The sequence below is a fragment of the Rhinichthys klamathensis genome, unplaced genomic scaffold, assembly GCF_029890125.1.
Source record: "Rhinichthys klamathensis goyatoka isolate OS25496 unplaced genomic scaffold, OSU_Roscu_1.1 h1tg000144l_1, whole genome shotgun sequence".
NCBI classification, from domain to species: domain Eukaryota; kingdom Metazoa; phylum Chordata; class Actinopteri; order Cypriniformes; family Leuciscidae; genus Rhinichthys; species Rhinichthys klamathensis.
In genome coordinates, this window is record NW_026606679.1 from 983,204 (window position 1) to 1,009,694 (window position 26,491).

Here is a 26,491-nt window from a genome sequence, read left to right on the forward strand (position 1 = left end):
GTACAGTGGAGAAACTCTGGGTCCTTTTATGTGCTGGTGAAGATGGCAAGGAAAGACTTGGTAACCTTATTTCCATCAAAAACTTGCTGACACAGGCATTCTGTCAGCTTCAATCATCTTAAAGTGAAAAGTGATGCTAAAACAAAATTAATTGATTGATAATCCCCTCAAGTAAGTAAGATAGACGCTTGCATTCCCCCTCTAAACTTTCTCAGATGAGAGCTCTGTACATGTTCAGACGTTTGTGGACATTTTTCACTGCTGATTTTACAGTAAAGCCCCTCTAAACCCTGGAATATTCTAGACCACCTTTAAAGGGACCACCTTTACTCACCCTCAATTTGTTCCAAACCTGTATGAGTTTCTTGCTGAACACAGAAGAAGATAATTTGAAGAATGTCGGTAGTTGATGGCCCTATTGACTTCCATAGTATGGAAAAAAATACTATGAAATTCACTCGGGTCCATCAACTCTTTGCTTACCGACATTCTTCAAAATATCTTCTTCTGTGTTTAGCAGAAGAAAGAAACTCATACAGGTTTGGAGCAACTTGAGGGTGAGTAAATGATGACAGAATCCCAAAGGCTGTTAACTAACTCAAAATGAAACTCTCATTTAAAACTTTACTGCTTGTTACTCTAAAATCTGAGTCACAAAAAGCTCACTGCAGAATTTGAACACCAGCTGCATCATATAAGTGATGTAGCCATGTTGGAAGAAGCAAGTGTGAATTCAGAGCTATGCTGATCTCATTGACAATTGAAGATTTGCTTGCAGCAAATTATTATGTAACAGTTTTACCATATAGGGGCACTAAGAGGTAAAAGTGGACTGTTTGAACCTTCTCATGTTTGAGCATGTAGCAGGATGTTTCCCACCATGTTTGGCTTAACATCAAATTCCTCCCTTAGGCGGCTGAACGCAGGGCAGACCTCTGCGTAAAAAGTGATTCATGATACATTTTATTATTTATTTATTGTTTGCCTTTAGTTCTATTATCGGTATATTGAGTATTTGATATAAGCTTTGTACAAATCTTACTTTAATTTTTTTTTTTTTTTGTAAAAAAAAAAAAAAAGTATTACTGGGCTGCTAATATTTCCAAGATTGTATTATGGTATAATGCTCCAGAGGTTAACTTGTACACTCAGCTGCTACTCGAATCTCCAAATCAGATTGTCAGTAATTATAATATATAAATTAATATCTTATTCTTATTTACCCAATTTTGCTATTCATTAATCGACAAAGAAAGTGTGTTACCCAGTTTCAGATGTAAGAGTTCAGCATGCTTGAGCTGCAGGAATTTTGCATATATTTAGCACAAAAATATATATATATTTTTTCAAAAGTTCCCTGTTCCCAGTATAGTGCACTATATAGCGTTGTCTGAATTCTGAGCAAACAAATTAATTATCCGTTGTATACCCAAAAATGTTCATTATCAAATACTAGCCTATTGTAAAAAGTAAAAAAATAAAAAAAAATCATGTAGGCTAATTCAAAGTTTTAAACAATGGTACTAGTCTTATTACATTTTCATAAGTCACCAATTGAAAATGTATTAAAATGAATAATTGTTCATCAATTTTGTCATTCATTTATCTTAAAGCAACATGTTTTAAATATGCCACAACGGTGTAAAGTAGCCTATGTTCTCTGATGCAAACGAGTCACCTTAAGAAATATTTGGTTATTTGAATCCCAGAAATATCGTTCTTAGGACAAAATTTAGTTAAGTTTCTTGGAAATATAAACTTGATGTACAAACAAACACTGGTTGTTTGTTTGTCAGCGTCGAATGCGTGCTCAACCACAAGGGCGCGCGCGCGTGACAAGAATGGCGCGGTTTTCTGAGGAGGAGAGTCAGAGAATCAGAGGTGAGACACTTTACTTCACTCACCACCAAAAAATATACAACGTTTATGGCCAGATGTGGAATATCATAATATTAATAACGTTATAATCTATCATTGAAAAACCCGTATTCCTAGAGTAGTCCTACTAGAAATGTTTCCCGAAAATAAGAATGACTTGACAACAACAGTTCCATAATGGCAGATAAAAAAAAATCTAGAAAAAGACAGTGGTTTCAGATAAAGTGTGTAAAGATATTCTACATTTGGCTGAGTTTGACGACTGTTGTGATAAAACAATGTCCACATTGATATAGCTACAACAACTATTGTCCATAGGTCAATAATCATAATAAATACTTCCAGTAGGCTTGTTGAAGTTATATTCCCACAACATTTACCTTACAATTGGATTTGCAATTTTACAAGGATGTGTAGAAATGTGTCTGCTTTACATTCACAATACTTAAATGTTTACTTTAAGTAGGCCTAGTGACAGGTTTTTAGAGTGGTGGTCCTAGTTCTCTTGGTGCCATAAACGAGATAACATATTTGGAACCATCTGTCAACTTTGTGTTGTAACCTCACCCTTAACCCCATAGCATAATAAAGTGTGATTGACCTAAAAGCATAAGACTGGTCAAAACTGGTTGATTGATAATCCCCTCAAGTAAGTAAGATAGACGCTTGCATTCCCCCTCTAAACTTTTCTCAGATGAGAGCTTTGTACATGTTCAGACATGTGTGGACTTTTTTGTCACTACTAGTTTTACTATCATTTGTCATGTTTTAGACTTTACATACTCAGTGGTGCATAAATGCGTTCAAATTGTTGAGGGTGTGCCAGAGAGAGATTTACTTGTTATTTTGATGCCCGGGTGTAAATGTGAAACATTTTGCTTATATTTTTACATGGATATATTTATTAAAAAATAATGTCCTTGTCCTTTGTAGCAAAGTGAACTCTAGCCTGATTTAATGTATGTAATTTAATGCATCTGCATCTTATTGTTACTTCAATTTTTGTACTGGTAATTGAGAACAGCCATGTAATCAGGTCTTTGAGTTAGTTGGTATTTCTTTTTTCTAATTCTAATGTTTTATACCACACCTAGGCTAATACTAGCTGATCTGTTTTTTTTTTTTAAATGCCTTTTGCCTACATTTTCACATTGACTCAATATGGTATCAAAACAAAACTAAAGAAAATAAGACAAAACACAGAAATTCACAGTTAGGCCAGTTTATTGGTATTTTTTAAATCACTCTGAGATAGATTGTTGCTGCTCAAGAGCTCTTTTGAGACATGGTCTCGCTGGTAGCCTGGGAAGATGAGCTGACCACTTTGCCGTCCACCACCTCTTCCACAATGGTTACCACTTTTCGTGTAGTTGTGCTTGAGCTTGAGCTTGAGCTTGTGCTTTTGCTTGCGCTTGAGAGGCTGCAGAGGTAGAAACACATAAAATTAAATTACTGAAATGCTAGGCAGATATTTCCATCTCATTTTAATTTAGTTTGTTGTAATAAGTCGCCACTGCTCACTGAAAAATGTTGACACTACTGTTTAATCTAAACGCTGTTCTTTAGAGATTTTGTGTTGTAGATGTCTCACCCAGTAGCCTCTCCGTCCAGCAGTCTCCTGTACTCTGCGATCTCCATCTCCAGTCTGGTCTTAATGTCCAGAAGCATCTGATACTCTTGACTTTGGCGTTCCAGATCGGCACGAAGTTGCACCAGGTGCTGTTCCATGCTGGTCACCTGGAACTGGTAGCCGGACAACATGGAGCTGTAGCGGGCCTTTGTTTCTGCCAAAGTGCCTTCCAATGATGATTTCTGTTGGGGGAGGAAATTAATTATTCAGTGTTCTGCACAATGTGATGACGAAACATTAAGGGATTTATTTCTCCTTGCTTACCATACTAAGTTGAGACTGCAACTCGATTTCAAGACTCTGGAGTGTGCGTTTAACCTCCGTGATTTCAGATCGGGATGTTGTAAGGGTTTCTGTGCTGACAGCAACTTCCTTGTTAAGGGTTTCGCTCTATTAAAGACAATCCATAGCAAAGCAGTCAGGTAAGTCTGTTGGTTTTGATTATAATGCTGCCCTTTCTTTAAAAACATCAGATTTTTACCTTGGACTGGAACCAAGCCTCAAGTTCCTTGCGATTCTTATTAGCAACAGCCTCGTAGTGCTCACGGATTTCAGCCATGATCTTTGACAGGTCTTCCTGTGGTGCTGCCTCAACCTCTACATTGACCTGTCCACTCATCTGGGCACGTGCTGCCAAGAGTTCCTAAAGATGTTGTAAGAAACCACTGAGCATTTGCTTCATTTACAGAAATAACTTATTTATCAAAGAGTGTGAACCAACATACCTCCTCATGGTTCTTCTTGAGGAAGATCAGCTCTTCTCTCAGCCCCTCAATCTGCATCTCCAGATCAGATCTGGCCATTGTCAGCTCATCCAGCACCCTTCTCAGCCCAGCAATATCTGCCTCTACTGACTGCCTCATGCTCAGCTCATTCTCATATCTGCACAAAACAGTAACTGATATAAATGATTTGACCTTTTATAGATGTTGGAAGTGCTGTTTGTTTATTCACTTACTTGACTCTGAAGTCATCTGCAGCCAGCTTGGCATTGTCAATGCTCAAGTAGATGCCTCCGTTTAGACCAGTAGCATGCTGAATCTTCAAGTGGAAAAATGAATAAATAAAGTCAAATTTAGATATCTCCTGAAGTTACCTACCTGAGAAATATGGTATTTTTTCCCAATGCATTTTGAATATATCCTTTGCAAATGAGGAAACATGGGATATTGAAATTGGATAATTTTTTATCTAAAGTTAGGTTAATGATTGACTTGAATTAGATGTTCTGTAGCTATGTCACGTACCTTGGCCTGAAGGTCACTGATAGTAGCGTAATAGGCACTGTAGTCCCGAGCAGAGGGGGACGTCTTGCTCTCGAGGAACTGGCGGATCTTCAGCTCAAGATCAGCATTAGCCTTCTCAAGGGTGCGCACCTTCTCCAGGTAGGTGGCCAGACGGTCATTGAGGTTTTGCATGGTGGCTTTCTCATTTGTAGACACATCAACGGCATCAGCCAGGTTGAAACCAGCACCACCTCCAAAACCAGCACCACCTCCAAAACCAGCACCACCTCCAAAGCCAGCACCTCCAGCAGAGAAGGAACGAGAAGCAGAGGAACTGGAGATACGGACACCGGTTCCTCCTGCTCCCCCATACACACTACCGGCATGCATTGCTGAGACACGACCAGCTCCGCCACCAAAGCCAGTGAATTGAGAAGATCCTCCTGAGGACATGTAGCTGCGGGTGGACATTTTGAAGGAGACTTGCTGTTGTTCTCTACTCTGGAGAATGAGCGAGTGGATGAGTGAGGAGAAGACGACCCTTGCTCCTTTTATGTGGACAAATGGGGGAGGGACTAGATGGATGGATTGCTTAGGGTGGGGAGCGTGAAACTATTTGCCTATCCCCCGAGGTAGCAGGCGTGACTGAAGACAGGTTTGGATGGTATGTTAACTTATAACAGTTTCACTTAAATCCCTCAAAGATTCCTTAAAGTTTGACTCAAACATATATCATGGATTGACTGAAATGGGGTTTTTCCTTCTTTTTTGTGTGTTTTGTTAAATTAACTAATTTCTTTCTACTTTAATGAAATGTTTTATGTTTGCACAGTATATTGGCCCTATCAGTCCGATAAGTAAAATAGAAGAATATATTTAGATATAGTCAAGAAACAATAGCCAAATGATCATAGGACCCCACATTATATGTAGTTGGCATGTTGTTAAACACAAATTAATTAAAATGTTTACTCAAAGATATTTTTTGTTGTGTGGGACACAGGCATTTTATTTCTTGATTCTTTGTTATATTATTCTTGGCTCTACATAGGTATCTATCATTTTCCAGTGGTTTATAATAGGCCAATTTGAAAATGATTCTGGGGTAAAAGTTGTATTGGTTTTATTTTATTTCCCCTGCACATATTGTTTGGTGTCGTTTGACACATGTATAGATGTAGACTTCAAAGGTGAAATTATATGAAATTTCACAAAAGGCAGATTCATCAAAATATATGTGAATATATTAATAATATAAATTATCAGTTATCAGGATTGACAAATTCCATTTCCTACTTTGCATATGTTTTATATGATTGCTTTTTAAATATATTTTTTACAGATATACATTACATTTTATTTAGATATACATTTAAACAACAAATTTGCTTAATGCCCTTACTTTTGCATCAAAATGAGCTAGATTAAAAACCAAATAATTAAAAGTAGGTTTAGCTTGTATTAAGTGGGTTTCGGATGGGTTTTGGGTGACTTGATATTAACCAGATTTGTGAGGGGTTGGATTGTTTTCATTTCAAATGGTAAATTGAAAGTTTCAATGTTGTATGTAACAAAGTTGTGTATAGGGCAACCTTTAAATGTTTGGAATGTGGAGTGAATGTAATACCATAAAGCTAAACACAGTTCGTTTCTAATATACAGTAGTTTCATAAAAAATAAAAATAAAAAAAATACATAAATTCCTAATATAGTAGAACTAATTCTTAAGTTAGTGAACAGAGTTAACCCTACTTTACACCTTTTGACCAACAGGAGGCAATGTTCAGAAACTATGCAGGGTCCCTCCCGGCATTCAGTCAAGCAACAGAAGGGACTTTATTGCACTGCATTTTTTTTGCAGGGATAGTCACCTAGAGCAGTGTTTCCCAACCTCATTTCTGGAGGCACATTGTTGAATCAGGTATGTTTACCTGAGGTTTGCCCCTTTGCTCAAGGCCACAAACCCTTTGGGGTTTGACCCTGCAACCTTTACCAGCTTATGTCAATTCAGTAGTATTGCTGACAGGGCCGCTCTTAAGGCGGTGCGACCGCACCATGCCCCGTGCTTAAGGGGGCCCTGCAGTGAACGGACTGAGGGGAATGGACCATGCTTGAGACGGCCCTGATTTCTGACAAACTATTGGTGCTTTTATTAGCAAACTGTTTTGAAAACGCTTAATTTGAATCCATCCTAACTTTGGTCAGGATCGACTTTTGATTACCTGATTTAATTTGGTGAGGATCAGAGAAACTTTATAGTAGGAATTAACAAAGAAAAATATTTTTTTAAGAGTTTCAAAATAGACGATGGACAATACAGTAATCAACAGCAGAACAATTGTAATAATTGAACTCTGCATGCCTCTGGGAATCTAGACCAGAAGCATGATTTAGAGTAGACGCTCAGAGCATGGTTACAAAGACATATATACAAATTTTTTTTAACACTCAAAAGCATTGCTTATATGCAGCCTTAAGGGCCGTACACACCGGGACGAATATCGGCGCGCGTTATTCGCCAGCGTTTTTCAACGCGTTTTTGTGTTCACACCCAAACGATTTTCGCTGACGATGAGCCGAGTGAACATGCCAATTCATTCCCTGACAGATGGTGCTTAATGTAAAACAGAAATAGTCCTAGTCGCTGTCACCTAAGTTGTGTTTTACTGTAACTTCAGAAGCTCCAGACACGTGAGCAAAAGCACCAATATCATTGGTCGGATAGTTAGCGCGTCAAACCAAAAAAACGAACCCGAGGCGTTTTTAAAAAAAATGACGCTTTTACGTGTGGTGTTTTTCGCGTCGGTGTAGTATTGCTGTCGGTGTAGTATTGCAACACATTGGCGCCCTTTATTTCGTCACGAGGCGTTAAACGCCGGCCAATATCGCGCGCGAAATTCGTCACGGTGTGAACAGGCCTTTAGGCCCTGAAAGACTTTTTCATCAAATACATTACTTGATATATATTTAAGGGTTCGTACGATCATGAAACACTTTGAAAAGTCATGGAATTTTAAAATAAAAAATTTTCAGGTCTGGAACAGTATTAGAAAAATAAACGAGAGAAAGTTTTGGAGAAGTCATGGAAATAAGTTTCACAAATATCCAGAATATATATTTAATCAGTGCCTACATTTCAGCATGGGAATGCAGATATTGCGCATAGTTTTACTCATTCCAGCAGGTTTTGTGCTTATAAAGCTGAAAATTCACGAAAACTTTTATTCATTATATCATGTGGTATACTGGATCCATGCACTCGATCTTAAAGTGACAGCAGCCTAATAAACCAGCTGTTGTCTGTGTTATTAATGTTAATCTAACAACACAAGACAAAGAGAAATTCACTGGCCGCTTTTGACTGAATAACTTTTATTTTAAGGATTCAAATTTGCAGTAAAGACAAATAGACAAGTGTTACTTTATTACATTTCTGTAGTATTTCAGATTACTGAGCCTACTGTTAGACCTAAAAAGAAAAAACTTTTATTTGTATCTCTATTCCATTGTATTTATTCGTGCTACTGCTTGTAATTTAGTTGTTTTTATTTTACTGACTGTTTAATGAACTTGATTAAAAATTTGACTTTATACAGAAGCATAGGAGTGTCCACCGGAGTATTGGTATTTGCAGTATTGCAATGCCCATGTCAAGAGTAAGGTAGTCATTAGTAAAGTCAATCTTGCAAATATTTAGTTTACTAATTTCACCTGTCCGTTTCACCTATTAACAACTATAATGTCATTATAAGATAAACATTAGAGAAAAGAAAAGTGATATTCATTAGAATGGATACTAAGTCTGAACTGAGTAATGTATTGATGTGGCTTCTTTAAAAAACTTAATAAAACATCTTCATGAACAGTAACCCAATAAATCAGTGGCAGAACTACTAAAAACATTATTCATTTTGAAAAATGCTATGAAATGCATGCGTGTTTGAGTCTGTGAGTAAGCTGCCTCCTTATTTTGTCTAATTCTAATATTTTTATATACTGGCAGTTTTTACTATGGCTGATAATTGTTGATTTTAATTTAAAGACTTCAGCCTTCCCTTACAAAAAATCATTTTATGAAGTATACTTAAGAAATGTTCAAGTATATTTTTAAGTATACCTTATGTAGTAAGTATACTAATGTCAATATGTACTAGTAGTACATTTGTAAGTGTACTATTTTAATACTGCTTGGGACTAAATTGGCCCACTTTTAGTATATAAAAGTATATGTTTAAGTGTACTATAAGTGTAACAGTAGTAAACTTTAAGTGCACAACTAGTTCATAATTACATTTCTCATTTGTACTGCAAGTGAACGTATGGGTATACTAGTAGTTTACTTTTTTAATACTTGTAGAACATTTTTAGTTAATGAAAGTACACTTTAAAGTATACTCATAGTATAAAAGTACTAAACTAGTAGTTTACAGAGAGTACACTAAAAGAAAACTTGCAAGTATACTTGCAGTATAACACTACTAAACTAGTATACTGAAAGTTTTCTTTAAGTAAACTTAACATTATACTTATAGTTTACTATTTATATATTATATTTGCACTTGCAGTAGGCCTATACTACTATGTTGACATGTTATTTTTTATACTTGAAAAAATACTTTGTACTTTAATTTTTTTTTAAAACCTATTTTATTAGCTTCATGCATGCTTTTATATCAACACTTGAATGTTGGTAAGTTTCATAAAGAAAGGAAACATTTTAAACAAAAAAGTTGAGAAAATCTCATTTTTGTCATAGACTACGCCTTGATCAGATTCAGAACGATGATCAAAACACAGATGGAGTAGATCGAGTCCAACACCCCCAAAGCTTCAAAGTCGTTTTCTCTTAATGGGTTAGACGCTGTTTAATGTTTTGATGATCACGTTATTTTACATTTGCGTGAGCAATCTTCTTTCACTTGTTTCAGCTTCTTCTTCTTCTTCTTCTTCTTCTTCTTCTAGGATTTAATGCGGGTTGGTAAACCAACTTAAAAGGTGCTGTTACGGATTAGTTTTGTTTTGGGTTTTTTCTGTTTGTTTTTTCTCTCTTTTGATAGGTTGTCAGATAAGGATCCACACCTGTCTTGAGTTTGTGGATGGATATAAGATGTCTGCCCTCTGTCTACCGGGGAGCCCTGCAGTTGTGCTGAGGAGCTGGACCTTCATATTGTTTTTCTCTTAAGTGTTTGTTTATTTACTGTTGAACAACTATTTTCTTTATTACTTACCCCTAGATTTAAATAAATATATTGTTAAATATATTTTTGGACTCTGAACCCTTTCTTTTGTTACTTCCTTGAGCCGGAACGTAACAATTGGGGGCTCGTCCTCAAAGTTTTTTTTTGGTTAGAATTCGGAAGGTCCAGCTTCTATTGAAAAAAAGGTATTGTTTGTAAATTTTTCGCTAGCGCCTGTGTATGTGTAGGCGGAGCGTATATGACTAGGCTACTATTCGATTCACCTGCGTGTGGCTTGGCGTTCTGGCGCTAGCAAACAGTGGGTGTTTGTTGGGAAATGTGCGCGAGAGTTTTCGGTGTCTTTAAATCGGTGGATTTTCTTCATCATGTTCAATTGAAGAGAAAGTAAGTGGAACCCGAAATAGACCATTAGATATGGTAAGTGTATTGATTTCTCTTAATATTTCCCATTGTAAAACGTTTGTTTCTTTTGATAGGCTAGCTTTGGCAGGATTTTGATGGGTATGTTTACTCTGGTACTCTGCTCGGTTAGCTAGGATTGCTGAAAGAAAGGTAATTTGTCAGCGAACTCTGTATTTTGTAGCACAAATAGTGAGGTTCCCCGGTAGGTTTAGCAACGCATCGCGTTGATCTTTTTTTTATTTTAGTTTGTTGTTTTTGTGCTGACGCTGAGTTGAGAGCACTGCCGCGATTGTATGTCTCACTGGTTTGTCCGTGAGTTTATACATCTGACGGTATTTGAGTGCTTAAAGATACTCGACTCTTGGTGGAGGCATGAAGACTAGGGTTGAGTTATTTTAGGGGAGAGGAGAGAGAGAGTAGGGGGAATAGTCACTTTTTGGTGCTTGTAAGTCAGAGTGAACGACTACGAGTTCTGCTGAATAGAATAGAGAATGGCTACTGAGTTAGACTTATTTTTTGAATCTCCTAGTGAGGAATTCTTTGACCAATTAACGAAAGAACAGTTGTTGGAGGTGGCCGCTAAGTATGATATCTGCTTAACCACCAAAGAAAAAAAGTTAAAAGAGTCTGTTGCACTAATTGTTAAAGCCACTCTAGTTAAGTTAGAGGTTTTTGATCCTGATAAGCCTGTTGGTTCTGATGAAGATGATGATAGCACTGCACAAACTTCAGTTATTGCTTCCAAGTTCTCTTTTGAGCAACAAAAAGAACTAATGCTTTTAGAGTTAGAAAAGGCGAAAATGAATCGTGAAATTGAAATTCGTAAATTGGAGGTTGAGGCTTTGCGGTTTCAGTTAATTGAGGAGGGTAAACTGGGGGACAGTGCAAGTGCTCTAACCAGATCTGTCAGAAAAGGGTTGGATGTAGCCAATAATATTAAGCTGATACCCAAATTTAGTGAAACTGATGTAGACACATTCTTTAGTTTGTTTGAGCGCTTGGCAGATGTTATGAAATGGCCAGATTCTGAACAGACTTTGATGTTACAGTGTGTGTTAACCGGTAAGGCACAAAAAGCTTACTCCTCTTTGAGTGTTCGTGATAGTCAGAATTATCATAAGGTTAAGGAGGCTGTTCTGAAGGCTTATGAGCTGGTGCCAGAAGCCTATCGGCAGAAATTTAGAAACATGCGAAAACCTGCAGAACAGACGTATTGTGAGTGTGTGAGAGACTTAAAGATCCAGTTAGATCGCTGGTGTGCTGCTTCAGGAGTAACTAGTCGGGAAAATCTTCACGAGTTGTTCCTGTTAGAACAGTTTAAAAGCACTTTGTCTGAGCATGTTTCCATCTTTCTGACTGATCGTAATGTTACATCTACGGAGGAGGCTGCCATTCTTACTGATGAGTATGTACTCACTCATAAATGTGAAGTCAAGAAAAGTAGGTTCAAGTTCAGTGAAAGTCCTACAGAGAATGTAACTGTCCGTCATGCCTGGGCTGATAATAATAAGAGTGAGAGGAATTTTAAAAGTTACGCTGATAAAAATGACCGGTGTGCTTATTGTCATTTAAAGGGACACTGGAAAAAGGATTGTTTAGCACTTAAAGGGAAACTGATGCGTGTTAAATCTGAACCCAAGCCTGCTCTTGCTGTTTCGTCTGTTCAGACAGATAATAATTCTGACTGCTGTCTTGATATTTTGCAGAATCTGGAGAAACCAGCGGTACGTTACAATGTTGGAGATGTTGGATATTCTCCCTTTATTACAGAAGGCTATGTGTCACTGCTTGAAAGTACTGAGAAGGTTCCTATTAAGGTTCTCCGAGACACGGGAGCATCAGAATCATTCATTTTGCAATCTGTTCTTCCTTTTACTCAGGAGTCCAATACAGGGAACAGTGTGCTGATTCGCGGTATTGGGTTGCAAACATTGTCTGTACCCCTGCATAACATGTTTCTCCAATCTGATTTAGTAAATGGAGCAGTTGTGATGGGAGTCCGTCCTTCACTACCAATGGAAGGAGTTTCAGTGATCTTGGGGAATAATCTGGCGGGTGACCGTGTGTGGCGTGATGTTCCACCTCCACCTGTGGTTGCTACTTGTCCTGCCCCATTGGGTGACAATGATATATCCCAGCAGTATCCAGAGGTATTTGTGTCTTGTGCACTCACGCGTGCAATGCGTAAACAGTCAGCCGATGCAAAACTAAGGGATGTGAAGGATTTGTTAACGTCTAAGAGAGTGGTGCCAGGTCTCCTTGCTTTGCCTTCTATTCCCCATCAGGTTTGGGTGTCTGCTCAGAAAGAGGATTCATCTCTGAACTCGCTGTTTGATGCTGCTTTGTCTCCTGATGTAGCAGAGAGTTCCGTTAATGGGTACTTCATTGAAAATGGGACACTATTGCGGAAGTGGACTTCTAACACAGAGGGAGGTTTGACGGAACCAATTATACAGGTAGTAGTGCCTGTTTCTTTGCGAAATTCTGTATTGGATTCTGCTCATGGCGGGGTGTCTGGACATTTGGGCGTAAATAAAACCTACCAACATTTGCTGCAGTACTTTTACTGGCCTCGTATTAAGAGTGACGTAAGGCAGTATATTAAGACTTGTTCGATCTGTCAGCTGACTGGAAAACCAAATCAAACCATAAAACCTGTGCCTTTGTATCCCATACCTGTTATGGAACAGCCTTTTCAGCATCTTCTAGTGGATTGTGTTGGGCCTTTACCACCTTCAAAGTCTGGTAGCGTTTACTTATTGACCGTGATGTGTCAGAGCACTCGGTATCCTGCGGCTTTTCCTTTGCGTTCAATCACCACACGATCAGTTGTAAAAGCCTTGTCCCAGTTCATTTCTATTTTTGGAATTCCAAAAGTTGTTCAGAGTGATCAGGGGACAAACTTTACATCTAATATGTTTCAAGAAGTTCTGCGGCAGCTTGGCATTAGGCATAACAAGTCCAGTGCATACCATGCGGAAAGTCAGGGTGCCCTAGAGCGTTTCCATCAGACGTTAAAATCTTTGTTGAGGGCATATTGCACTGAGTTAAAAGGTGATTGGGAAGAAGGGTTGCCTTGGTTGTTATTGGCCACACGTGAGGTTATCCAGGAGAGTTTGGGATTTAGTCCCAATCAGTTAGTCTTTGGACATTGTGTACGAGGACCCATGGCAGTACTAAGTAAAGCTGCGCTACCGGAGGAGCCACCACAGAGTCTGATTCAGTATATACAGGGTTTTCGTCGACGTCTAGTCCTGGCTGGGGAATTGGCAAGAGAAAAGTTGAAAAAAACTCAGGGAAAGATGAAATGCTGGTTTGATCGTAAGTCCGAGGTTCGCATGTTTAGTCCAGGAGATCAGGTGTTAGCCTTATTTTCTTTACCAGATTCTCCTTTCTGTGCAAGGTTTTTAGGACCTTACACTGTGCTTAAAAAAGTGTCTGATCAAAATTATATTCTTTCTACCCCTGAGCGCAGGAAACCTACCCAGTTGTGCCATGTGAATTTATTAAAACCCTTTTACTCTCGTAATGTTGCTCCTGAAGTCGTTCCTTCCTCAGTTGCGCTAGCTAGTTTAAGTCAAAAAGGTGACGTACAACAGGATGTGAAATCACCTGATGATGTCATCTTACAACCTCGTCTAAAAAACTCTGAGACTTTGGCTAACCTAGAAGAATGGGTAAAACATTTATCTTGCAAACAACGTTTCGAGTTAAAATCTATGCTGACTGAGTTTTCTGTTCTCTTTTCAGATACTCCTTCTCGTACCCACTTGATTGAACACGATATAGATGTTGGTGATGTTAAACCTGTCCGGCAACGATTTTATCGTGTATCGTTTGACAAACGTCAGAAATTGGAGGCTGAAGTCAGTTACATGCTTGAAAACAACATAGCAAAGCCTTCCTTTTCAGATTGGGCTTCGCCTTGTTTGTTAGTGGGAAAGCCAGACGGCACTCAGCGTTTTTGCACTGACTATAGACGAGTAAATATTCTAACTAGACCTGACTCATACCCGTTGCCTAGGATGGAAGATTGTGTTGACCAAGTTGGATCAGCTACTTTTGTCAGTAAATTTGATTTGCTCAAAGGGTACTGGCAAGTGCCTTTGACCACCCGAGCACAGGATATTTCCTCTTTCATTACTCCGTTTGGACTATATTCTTACACCGTAATGAGTTTTGGTCTTAGAAATGCTCCAGCTACATTTCAGCGGCTAATGAACAGAGTGACCGCTGGTTTAGAGGGCTGTGCCGTGTACCTAGATGACATTGTTATTTATAGTGACACATGGGATCAACACCTTATCCGAATTCGTGCACTGTTTGAACGATTGTCAGATGCCAAACTAACAGTTAACCTGGCAAAGTGTGAGTTTGCCAGGGCTACTGTGACTTACCTGGGCAAGGTTGTTGGAATGGGCAAAGTGCGACCTGTACGTGCTAAAGTCATAGCGATTGACCAATTTCCTAGCCCTCAGACTAAACGTGAATTGATGAGATTTTTAGGAATGGCTGGGTATTACAGGAGTTTTTGTCCCAACTTTTCTTCTGTTGTTGCCCCGCTCACGGATTTGTTACAAGCAAAGGCTAAATTTGTGTGGACTCCAAAATGTGAAAGTGCCTTTGAGAATGTTAAACGCTTGCTCACGTCATCTCCTGTTCTGACAGCTCCTCGACTTGATAAACCATTCAAACTTCAGGTGGATGCTAGTCAGGTTGGAGCGGGAGCTGTTCTGCTGCAGGTTGATGAGAATGGTATCGATCGCCCTGTCAGCTATTTTTCACGGAAATTCAATTCATATCAGACCAACTATTCGACTATCGAGAAAGAGGCGTTAGCGTTGATCTGGTCCCTGCAGCATTTTGAGGTTTATGTGTCTTGTGGGACTATGCCCACTGTGGTGTACACCGACCATAACCCTCTTACATTTCTTCACTCTCTGCAGAATCCAAATCAGCGTCTTATTAGGTGGTCTCTTTTCTTACAGCCTTATGCTTTGGAGATTCGTCATGTGAAAGGCGTAGATAATGTCTTAGCTGACGCCTTGTCCCGTGCCCCATGTGGTGGAGAATAAGTCTTTTGACAATCATTTTCCTCTTCTCTTTTCTTTCTTTGGTTTTCAATTCCTTAATTTTGCTTTCTCCAGGCGCCGGGAGATTGCTGGTTTCGAAACCAAGAGATGCGGGGAGTTGGGAAAGTTGTAATGGTTAATGACTTGGTGTTAACTCCGGTAGGGTTGTTTTTGTTCCTCATAAACTTATGTATGCTTTGGGGTTGGAAATTGTATAAGGTAGAGTTTCTAACGAGAATCTCTCCCTTTTTAAGGGGGGAGGTGTTACGGATTAGTTTTGTTTTGGGTTTTTTCTGTTTGTTTTTTCTCTCTTTTGATAGGTTGTCAGATAAGGATCCACACCTGTCTTGAGTTTGTGGATGGATATAAGATGTCTGCCCTCTGTCTACCGGGGAGCCTGCAGTTGTGCTGAGGAGCTGGACCATCATATTGTTTTTCTCTTAAGTGTTTGTTTATTTACTGTTGAACAACTATTTTCTTTATTACTTACCCCTAGATTTAAATAAATATATTGTTAAATATATTTTTGGACTCTGAACCCTTTCTTTTGTTACTTCCTTGAGCCGGAACGTAACAGTGCATATCTCGATCAAAAGATTCAGTACAAGTACAGGACAAATATATTTGTAATTTTCTCTCAGTATAAGTCAAGTACACTTAAGTGTAATTTTAAGTATATTTTTGAGAAGTATATAAAATGATGTCTAAAAGTATGCTTTCTTATTTTTAGTTGAAAAGAAGTTTACTAATAAAACACTTGAATAAAAGTTCGTAAGGGTAATTATTATCGTGTACAAGATCAGGTTCAGTTCCATGCTTATTTTATTTGCTCTATAAGCTATTCTACGCGAAAGCTTGTTACTATATAAACTTGAACATGTTAGTGTATAAGACAGTGTGTATGTTTTAAAAAAAGTATTTAATAAGCTACTCAATCAACATAGTAAACACAAGTACAAGCCAAGAATACTTAGAATACTTAATTATACTTTTAATTATCTCCATCAACAAGTATAGGCCAAATATACTTAGACTTTTCTGTCAGTATGTCAAGTATACTTAAAGGTGCTCTAAGCGATGTCGGGTGACTTCACTTCTTGTTGACGTTTAAAGTATTGTCAAAAAAAAAAAAACGGAGGCTAGCTAGACCCTCCCTCCTCCTCATCCGCACACTAACCCCCTAAACCACACCCCCAAACTCTTCTTGTCGGTGATTGGCTGGAACTGTTTGTCATGTTTTGTGGAGCGGGTTAGCCCAGTTTGTTTTTGTTGCCGTTTGTGGAGCCTGGGGTGTCTGCAGAGACCGCGTTTTTTTACAGTGTGTTCAGGGGACAGGCAGCCAGCGGATAGTGAGGAGATGTTTGCTGTATGTGACAAAAAAAGTTTTGGCCTAAAAAACGGGTGACATCGCTTAGAGCACCTTTAAGTGCAATTTGAAGTATATTTCAGAGAAGTACATAAAAAGTAGACTGAATTATAGTTATGTCTGTCCTGTATTTGTTTTCCTGAAAAACAAAGTTTCCCTCCGGGTCCCTCCTAGTTTCCCCCCGTCATTGTGTATTTGGTTCAGTCCTGTTCCCAGTTTTCCCGCTCCTCGTTAGTGTTCAGTTTATTCACCTGTGTTGAGTTGATTTGCCCCAGCTGTGCCTTGTTTCCCTATTCTGTTCTCTGTGTATTTTTACCCTGTGTTCTCCCTCATTCCTGGTCGGTTCTCGTTTGTGTATGGTGTGTAAAAGTTGTCCTGTGTTAATGAGTGTTCTCCTGAGTGTTATATTAAATCCTGTTAATTCCTATTCTCCGGCTTCCTTGTGCTTCCAACCACCACACGTACCGGTGACAGAACAACCGAACCGACCATTCTAAAAAATGAACGTGGAGGACTGGATGTCGCAAAACGGTCGCTCGCTGGAGGATTATGTGGAGGTTTACCTCGACCTGTGAGGTGGAATGAGGAATCTTTCAAACAGCAGTTCTGGAGTGGGATGGACGATCTACTCGCCCAGATGCTGCTGATGGGAGATGTTCACCTCTCTTTTGTCGAGTTCATCGACCGCGCGTTATGGGTATGTGGATCCTCCCTCACTGTGGGAGTCGTCAAGAGCCCAGTGTCTCGTCCCGCCGAGACCATCCTGCCAGTGTCTCGTCCTGCCGAGACCATCCTGCCAGATTCTCGTCCCGCCAAGATCGTCGTGCCTGAGCCTGCGCATCACGTCAAGCCCGCCTTGCCAGTGGGAATTTTAGTGGAGTTTGAAGACTGGCTTATAGACTTTGACACTGAGCCAGTATTTCTTCATGTCATCCCTGTTCAGCCTGAGCTTCACTTCAACCCTGCAGAGCCTTCTCCGCTGGTCCCGTCCAGTCCCGAGCCTTCTCCGCTGGTCCCGTCCAGCCCCGAGCCTTCTCCGCTGGTCCCGTCCAGCCCCGAGCCTTCTCCGCTGGTCCCGTCCAGCCCCGAGCCTTCTCCGCTGGTCCCGTCCAGTCCCGAGCCTTCTCCGCTGGTCCCGTCCAGCCCCGAGCCTTCTCCGCTGGTCCCGTCCAGGCCCGAGCCTTCTCCGCTGGTCCCGTCCAGCCCCGAGCCTTCTCCGCTGGTCCCGTCCAGCCCCGAGCCTTCTCCGCTGGTCCCGTCCAGCCCCGAGCCTTCTCCGCTGGTCCCGTCCAGCCCCGAGCCTTCTCCGCTGGTCCCGTCCAGCCCCGAGCTTTCTCCGCTGGTCCCGTCCAGCCCCGAGCCTTCTCCGCTGGTCCCGTCCAGCCCCGAGCCTTCTCCGCTGGTCCCGTCCAGCCCCGAGCTGGTCCCGTCCAGCCCCGAGCCTTCTCCGCTGGTCCCGTCCAGCCCCGAGCCTTCTCCGCTGGTCCCGTCCAGCCCCGAGCCTTCTCCGCTGGTCCCGTCCAGCCCCGAGCCTTCTCCGCTGGTCCCGTCCAGCCCCGAGCTTTCTCCGCTGGTCCCGTCCAGCCCCGAGCCTTCTCCGCTGGTCCCGTCCAGCCCCGAGCCTTCTCCGCTGGTCCCGTCCAGCCCGAGCCTTGGGGGTTGGGGGTATCCGCCCTGGCCACCGGAAGGAGACTGGAGACCTGGAGACTTCCTGTTCCGGGAAAGCCACACCCTCGTCGGCCTCCAGGGCGCCCACCCTCCCGCCCCTATTGGATGTTTATACGGCGTGGGGACACGCCTTTTCGAGGAGGGGCGTAATGTTAGTTATGTCTGTCCTGTATCTGTTTTCTGAGTTTCCCCCCGTCATTGTGTATTTGGTTCAGTCCTGTTCCCAGTTTTCCCGCTCCTCGTTAGTGTTCAGATTATTCACCTGTGTTGAGTTGATTTGCCCCAGCTGTGCCTTGTTTCCCTATTCTGTTCTCTTTGTATTTTTACCCTGTGTTCTCCCTTATTCCTGGGGTGTATTCCAGAAAGCAAGGTTAACTTACCGTCAGATAAACCTTGAACTCTTGGTTGATTAACCCCAAACTTGCTTACTCTGGGTATGTCGGTTCCAAAACACCTGTGAGGAGTTAGTTTAATCAACCTCCTATTGGTAACCTAGAGGTAATGCGTGCGCACGGCGAGTACATAAAGACATTTTCAATGGATCGCCGATTTCAGGAGTCACCATGGAAACCAAGGGAGAAAAAAAGCGAGCTACATACTTCGGTGAAACTGAGTTAGAGGTTTTAATGCTTGCTTATGAAGACTATAAGCCCGTTATAACTAAAAAAAAAAAAAGCAATACTGCTGCATCAGCAAAAGAAAGAGAGTTGGCTTGGCAAAAAGTAACGGACAGAGTAAATGCGTGAGTTTAGAAAATTATAAATGGGCTATTTTCCCCTTTCATTAGGCAAAAATTCTTTGGGGCATGTAAAAATAGACAAGTAGCATTTACTTGTTGGCCTCCATACATTTCTTAATATTACAGTAGTAATGCACATAATTGGCTTGTTATATGTCAGCTTCTTCTTCTGGTGTAATCCTTCTGGAGCCAGAAGAAGTGTGAGTCAAGTCAAAATGAAACACAAAAACATTCTCAAGCAAGGTAATATTGTCACGTGTCTGTCCTGTCCTGTGTGACACTTGGGTGTTTGTTATGTTGGGCCATGTGCTCATGTCATTGTCTGATCCCTCCCCCTCGTTACCTGATTATTGTTTGAGTTCAACCACCTGTTTTCCTCTTGATTTGTTCCCGTTATAAGTCTCCCCTTGCATGCAGTCTTTGTCGGATCTTTGCTTTATGTTTCCCCGGTTTTCCTTGTCATGCTCATGTTGTTCCTTGTCAGGTTGGTTTTCTAGTTTGGTTCTGTTTTATGCTTTATCTTTTATGTTTTCCCGCTCGTGGGTTTTTGTTTTGTGTTTTGTTAATAAATATACCCCTTATGCTGCACTTGAGTCCTCTCCTTCACTTTTGGTAACCGTACCGTGACAGAAAGATCCGACCACTAAGGGACTCAGTAGCATGGAGGACGAGGAGTCTTACTGGGCGAATCTGGTTGATCATCACATGGATGACGAGTATTTGGATTGCCCGGACTACTTCATCGCTACGTTTTGCTCAACCAAATTTTCATCGGTCCATGGGGACAATTCGAGACCTGCTTCTCGCCGTCGCGGACGGAGAAGGAGGAAAGGCCCGTCTGCCCAGCGAGAGACTGTTCACGTCCCGTCTGCCCAGCGAGTGACTGTTCCCGTTCCGTCTGCCCAGCGAGAGACTGTTCACGTCCCGTCTGCCCAGCGAGAGACTGTTCACGTCCCGTCTGCCCAGCGAGAGACTGTTCCCGTCCCGTCTGCCCAGCGAGAGACTGTTCACGTCCCGTCTGCCCAGCGAGAGACCGTTCCCGTCCCGTCTGCCCAGCGAGTGACTGTTCCCGTCCCGTCTGCCCAGCGAGAGACTGTTCACGTTCCGTCTGCCCAGCGAGAGACTGTTCACGTTCCGTCTGCCCAGCGAGAGACTGTTCACGTTCCGTCTGCCCAGCGAGAGACTGTTCACGTCCCGTCTGCCCAGCGAGTGACTGTTCCCGTCCCGTCTGCCCAGCGAGAGACTGTTCACGTCCCGTCTGCCCAGCGAGAGACTGTCCCCGTCCCGTCTGCCCAGCGAGAGACTGTCCCTGTTTCCTCTGCCTTCCTGAACTGGGACTACCTGGAGCGTCTGGCTCGGATATTGGATATGCCAGTCTCTGCTGTTCCTGAGCCGGAGGCAGAGCCAGTGTCTGCGGGTTCTGACCCGGAGGCAGAGCCAGTGCCCGTTTCCGAGCCGGAGGCTGAGCCAGTGGAACAGTCAGTGCCCGTTCCTGAGCCGGAGCCGGTGCCCGTTCCTGAGCCGGTGCCCGTTCCTGAGCCGGTGCCCGTTCCTGAGCCGGAGGCGGAGCCGGTGCTCGTTCCAGAGCCGGAGGCAGAGCCAGTGCCTGTTCCTGAGCCTGACCCAGTTTTTGTGTCTGTGTTTGTGTCTGTCTTTGTGACTGTTTTTGTTCTAGTGTCTGTTCCCGAGCCGGTGTCTGTTCCCGAGCCGGTGTCTGTTCCCGAGCCGGTGTCTGCTGCTGCTCCCGAGCCGGTGCCTGCTGCTGCTCCCGAGCCGGTGCCTGCTGCTGCTCCCGAGCCGGTGCCTGCTGCTGCTCCCGAGCCGGTGCCTGCTGCTGCTCCCGAGCCGGTGCCTGCTGCTGCTCCCGAGCCGGTGCCTGCTGCTGCTCCCGAGCCGGTGCCTGCTGCTGCTCCCGAGCCTGTGCCTGCTGCAGTTCCCGAGCCGGTGCCTGCTGCAGTTCCCGAGCCGGTGCCTGCTGCAGTTCCTGAGCCGGTGCCTGCTGCAGTTCCTGAGCCGGTGGTTGCTCCTGTTCCACCGCCCTGGCCGCCCGAGGGGTCTTCGCCGTCCGAGGGCTCTTCACCGCCCTGGCCGCCCGAGGGCTCTTCACCGCCCTGGCCGCCCGAGGGCTCTTCACCGCCCTGGCCGCCCGAGGGCTCTTCACCGCCCTGGCCGCCCGAGGGCTCTTCACCGCCCTGGCCAGTTCCTGTCTCTCCCGTGCCCCCCTGGTGTGTCCCTCCCGTGCCACCGGATGGAGCGTCTGGTAGCCGCTCCGTAGGGAGGAGGTAGTGTCACGTGTCTGTCCTGTCCTGTGTGACACTTGGGTGTTTGTTATGTTGGGCCATGTGCTCATGTCATTGTCTGATCCCTCCCCCTCGTTACCTGATTATTGTTTGAGTTCAACCACCTGTTTCCCTCTTGATTTGTTCCCGTTATAAGTCTCCCCTTGTATGCAGTCTTTGTCGGATCTTTGCTTTATGTTTCCCCGGTTTTCCTTGTCATGCTCATGTTGTTCCTTGTCAGGTTGGTTTTCTAGTTTGGTTCTGTTTTATGCTTTATCTTTTATGTTTTCCCGCTCGTGGGTTTTTGTTTTGTGTTTTGTTAATAAATATACCCCTTATGCTGCACTTGAGTCCTCTCCTTCACTTCTGGTAACCGTACCGTGACAAATATTTTCTAAACTTACTAAACTTGTTACTGACGCCATGTAATTTAGTATTTAATGTAATTTAGTTTTCTATGTAGCCAATAGAAAGAAGGCTAAGGCCCGTAAAACATTAAAAGATGTTTAATACAGCTGAGGGTTCATCTACCTCCACACAGAATCTTAGCAGTGTAAGAAATGTTCTGCAGTTCTCCTTCCTCATTTAAATATTTGGTCTGTGTTTGTATTACAGACTTGTTCAGTCATGTTTAATTATTCTGTCTTTCTAGTTGCCTGCCAAAGAGCTGTATAAGGTCCACCTTCAAAAGCAAATCAGAAAAAGTGACATGGAGATGGACCTTATACAGCTTCAAATGGAGGAGGAAAGGCTTAACCTAAAAAAGGCCAGTCTTGAAATTGAATTGCTGGAGCACTAGCTTAAGGTGGGAAACAGTATGTGAACATTAATCTGTCATTTGTTGTTGAATGAAATCCAAAGCAATAAATACAAATGTCTTTTGTTACAAGAAATAAAGAAACAATGAACAACACTTGACTGTTAACTGGTTTTAATTAAAGTGATATTGGCAAATCATGTCTCGTAACACCCTGCCATCTCTTTGGTCTACTGGGTTCACTGGGGGTTCCTCTTGGCCATCTTCATCAAGAGAAAGGGGGGCCCTTTCACCTCTCAGTGTGGCAATGTTGTGAAGAACAACACAAGCAGCTATGATGTCACATGACCTTTCTGGGCTAACCCTGAGCCCACGCAGGCACTGAAACCTTGCCTTCAGGATGCCTATGGTAATTTACACCTTGACCCGTGTTCTGCTGTGGGCCAGGTTGAATTGTGCCTGTGGTCCAGGCTCAGGTTCAGGGTAGGGTGTCATCATATAGGGCAGACAAGGGTACCCTCTGTCCCCCAGCAAGTAACCATTGAAGTGTCCTATAAAGGTAGTTAAAGTATAATTGCATAAAAAAAAATACAAAAAAAATAAAAACATTGTGTAAGGCAAAACATACCCAGTTGAAATCTGTGGCACAATGATGACTCCCTAAACATTCTGGCATCACGTACAGACCCTGGCCATTTGGCTTCAACATTAGTGATGAGGTGGGTTGCATCACATACTACCTAGTTAGTGGGGACCAGTAATGAGGGTGATTTAATGGTTTAAACACCCAAACATTTAGCACCCAAAAAAAATCTATTGTCACCTGCACATTGATACTATGGATTGACTTCCTATTAACATAGTCTCCCTCATTGACTGAAGGAGCTTTAATGGGAATGTGGGTTCCATCAATGCACCCAATCACATTTGGGAACCCTGAAATTGAAAGTTATATAATTAGAAACATTGTGACTGTATACAGTATGGATAGATTAAGTAATGGTCTGTCATAGAATATCATAGAACGGACAAACCCGCCACTCTGTGGAATTCCTCTTTAAAGACCCTCGGTGGTTTATGACCAGGGAACTGTACAAAAGTGTGAAGGAACCGTTTGAGTGCAAACGGTTACGAACAGCCCTACACACAGTTGCCTTTCCCACATACTCTGCATCGCCTACTGTATACAAAAAACTCCCCGTCGCAAAAAAGCGAAGGGCAATGCACAAAATGTGCTCCGTGTTAAGCGTTAATCCGTGATGTGTCACGTTTGCTATGTATGGTTTCAAAATCTTCGTTACATAAATTAACGATTCTTTTGAAAAACGGTAAAGCTCCCGCAAATATTCATTTGGATACGAAAACACATCGATACGTGGTCGTATCACCCTCTCACAGCGGAAAAGATTTCGTATTATCTGTGCTTCCACATCCACTGGATCGTCTTCAAAAGGGCACGCCATGCTCCGTCACCTTTCTGAAACAAACTAACTCTGGAACATAACCTGTTCCGGAGCAGGTTAAGTTCAGAGAGTGAGTTGCTATGACTACTAACATACCCTGAAAGTTACCTCCGTTTTTGGAACCGAAGGTTGAGGTTATCCGCTTACTACTCTTAAACATACCCGGGTATGTCACATAACCTGCTTTCTGGAATACACCCCTGGTCGGTTCTCGTTTGTGTATGGTGTGTAAAAGTTATCCTGTGTTAATGAGTGTTCTCCTGAGTGTTATATTACATCCTGTTTATTCCTATTCTCTGGCTTCCTTGTGCTTCCAACCACACATACCGGTAACAAAAGTATACTTATTTTTTAGTTTAAAAGTATACTAATGGCACACTTGAATAAACTTCTTTTTCGTAAGGGTTATTATGTTTGACTATGGGATTTGATTATTAAAGTTGTAGCTCAATTTTAAAACAGCTATGTGATTCTTGAGCAGTCTTTAATTGTCACCGTTTTTTTTTTCATGCTAGATAATTATTGTTTTTAATTGACAACTTTCCATATTTGTTAAATTTAAGTTGATTTCAAGGTGCAAATGACAGAAGAAAAAGACAAACAATTATGCACAGTTAGACCAGTTTATTTGCTTTTTATCACTCTGATGGAGATAGCTTTTGCTCAAGAGCTCGTTTGTTAAGACACGATCTGGCTGGTCTCGGAAGATGAGCTGACCACTTTGCCGTCCACCACCTCTTCCACAATGGTTACCACTTTGCGTGTAGTTGAGGTTTTGCTTGTGCTTGAGATTGTGCTTGAGCTTGTGCTTGAGCTTGTGCTTGAGGTGCTGCAGAGATAGAAAATGCAGAATATTAAATAAATAAAGTTGTTATACTTATTAAAATTAGAACATTAATGTTTAGTCTAAATGCTTTTTTTTATATATTTTTTTATATTGTGTGTTGAAGTTGTGTCTCACCTAACAGCCTCTCCATCCAGCAGTCTCCTGTACTCTGCGATCTCCATCTCCAGTCTGGTCTTGATGTCCAGAAGCATCTGATACTCTTGTCTTTGACGTTCCAGATCGGCACGAAGTTGCACCAGGTGCTGTTCCTGGCTGGTCACCTGGAACTGGTAGCCGGACAACATGGCAGAATAGCGGGCCTGTGTTTCTGCCAAAGTGCCTTCCAATGACGATTTCTGTTGGGAGAAAGTCATTATTGTATACATTTTGATGATAACAAAACACTTTACAAGATTCCTCTTTTTGTCGGTGCTTGCTTACCATACTGAGTAGTGATTGTAATTCTATTTGAAGACTCTGGAGAGTGCGCTTAAGCTCAGTGAATTCTGATCTGGATGTTTGGAGAGTTTCTGTGCTTTCAACAACTTCTTTGTGGATAACTTGGCTCTATAAGAGGCAGTCCATAGCAAAAAAGGAGTCAGATATGTCTTTTGTTGGTTTTTATTACAATCCTTCTTTGCAAATTAACAGATTAAATCTGATTTTACCTTGGACTGGAACCAAGCCTCAAGTTCTTTGCGGTTCTTGGCAGCAACCGCCTCGTAATGCTCACGGATTTCAGCCATGATCTTTGACAGGTCTTCCTGTGGTGGTGCGTCAACCTCTACATTGACCTGTCCACTCATCTGGGCACGTGCTCCCAAGAGTTCCTAAAGATGTGATATCAAACCATTGAGCATTTGCTTCATTTAAAGGAATCACTTATTTATCAAAGAGTGTGTGAACCAATCACCAATTTACCTCCTCGTGGTTCTTCTTGAGGAAGATCAGCTCTTCTCTCAGCCCCTCAATCTGCATCTCCAGATCAGATCTGGTCATTGTCAGCTCATCCAGCACCCTTCTCAGCCCAGCAATGTCTGCCTCTACAGACTGCCTCATGCTCAGCTCATTCTCATATCTGCACAATTATATCAATATAAATGTCTTGGGTTTGTTATAGATGTTGGAAGTGCTTTTTATTTTTTAAGTCTTACTTGACTCTGAAGTCATCTGCAGCCAGCTTGGCATTGTCAGTGCTGAGGTAGATGCCTCCGCTTACACTAGTAGCATGCTGAATCTTCAGGGGGACAGAACGAAAATGTATAAAAAGTCAAGTACTGAAGAAATGCAATGCAATCACATGCTTTGAATATATTATTTGCAGACAAAGAATGGTGAAATATTGGTAATTGGTTAATTTTTGTCTAAGGTGGTTTAATGATTGTCTTGAGTAATTATGTTCTATAGTTATGTCACTTACCTTGGCCTGAAGGTCACTGATAGTAGCGTAATAGGCACTGTAGTCCCGAGAAGAGGGAGTGGCCTTGCTCTCCAGGAACTGGCGGATCTTCAGCTCAAGATCAGCATTGGCCTTCTCAAGGGTGCGCACCTTCTCCAGGTAGGTGGCCAGACGGTCATTGAGGTTTTGCATGGTGGCTTTCTCATTTGCAGACACATCAACGGCATCAGCCAGGTTGAAACCAGCACCACCTCCAAAATCAGCACTTCCAGCAGAGAAGGAACGAGAAGCAGAGGCACTGGAGATACGGACACCGGTTCCTCCTGCTCCTCCATACACACTACCGGCACGCATTGCTGAGACACGACCAGCTCCGCCACCAGAGACAGATAAGCGAGAATATCCTTCTGAGGACATGTAGCTGCGGGTGGATGAAGAAGAAGACATCATTTTGAAGGAGGCTTGCTGTCGTTGTCTGCTCTGACTGGTGAAAGAACGAGCGGATGAGTGAGGAGAAGACGACCCTTATTCCTTTTATGTGGACAAATGGGGGGAGGGAGGGACTGTAAAGATTGCCTTAGGTGGTTG

General features: G+C 42.3%; 2 protein-coding genes and 1 pseudogene across 3 annotated transcripts in view; all 3 read right to left on the minus strand.

Moving 5' to 3' along the window:
* Window positions 1-3,084: 3,084 nt before the first annotated feature.
* The window catches only part of LOC130090438 (keratin, type I cytoskeletal 13-like), a 32,494-nt gene continuing 9,087 nt past the window's right edge, over window positions 3,085-26,491 (minus strand). The window contains exons 1-8 of one of the 2 annotated variants that reach the window (XM_056257811.1): window positions 5,022-5,161; window positions 4,756-4,985; window positions 4,467-4,549; window positions 4,234-4,390; window positions 3,990-4,151; window positions 3,773-3,898; window positions 3,470-3,690; window positions 3,085-3,298 (exon numbers count right to left, since the gene is read on the minus strand). In XM_056257811.1, the coding sequence (XP_056113786.1) occupies window positions 3,145-3,298; window positions 3,470-3,690; window positions 3,773-3,898; window positions 3,990-4,151; window positions 4,234-4,390; window positions 4,467-4,549; window positions 4,756-4,985; window positions 5,022-5,124 (1,236 nt within the window). In that variant the 5' untranslated portion in view covers window positions 5,125-5,161 and the 3' untranslated portion in view covers window positions 3,085-3,144. Of the gene's footprint in view, window positions 3,299-3,469; window positions 3,691-3,772; window positions 3,899-3,989; window positions 4,152-4,233; window positions 4,391-4,466; window positions 4,550-4,755; window positions 5,162-26,491 lie in introns of those variants that run through there. The other variant, XM_056257808.1, reaches the window with a different exon arrangement.
* On the minus strand, window positions 21,984-23,873 carry LOC130090441 (putative nuclease HARBI1; annotated as a pseudogene).
* On the minus strand, window positions 24,283-26,422 carry LOC130090440 (keratin, type I cytoskeletal 13-like). The gene is made up of 7 exons (XM_056257815.1): window positions 25,925-26,422; window positions 25,659-25,741; window positions 25,426-25,582; window positions 25,173-25,334; window positions 24,946-25,071; window positions 24,640-24,860; window positions 24,283-24,507 (listed from the first exon to the last, which is right to left on the minus strand). Exons 1-7 carry the CDS (start codon window positions 26,351-26,353, stop codon window positions 24,357-24,359), a joined length of 1,329 nt encoding a protein of 442 aa, XP_056113790.1. The 5' UTR covers window positions 26,354-26,422; the 3' UTR covers window positions 24,283-24,356.

Excerpts from the sequence above, each read along its gene's own strand:
- LOC130090440 (XM_056257815.1), bottom strand. The coding sequence starts at position 26,353 with ATGATGTCTTCTTCTTCATCCACCCGCAGCTACATGTCCTCAGAAGGA. Across the intron at positions 25,335-25,425 it reads TCAAGAAGAACCACGAGGAG|GAACTCTTGGGAGCACGTGC; the intron begins GTAAATTGGTGA and ends TCACATCTTTAG. Across the intron at positions 24,508-24,639 it reads CTGGATGGAGAGGCTGTTAG|CACCTCAAGCACAAGCTCAA; the intron begins GTGAGACACAAC and ends CTATCTCTGCAG.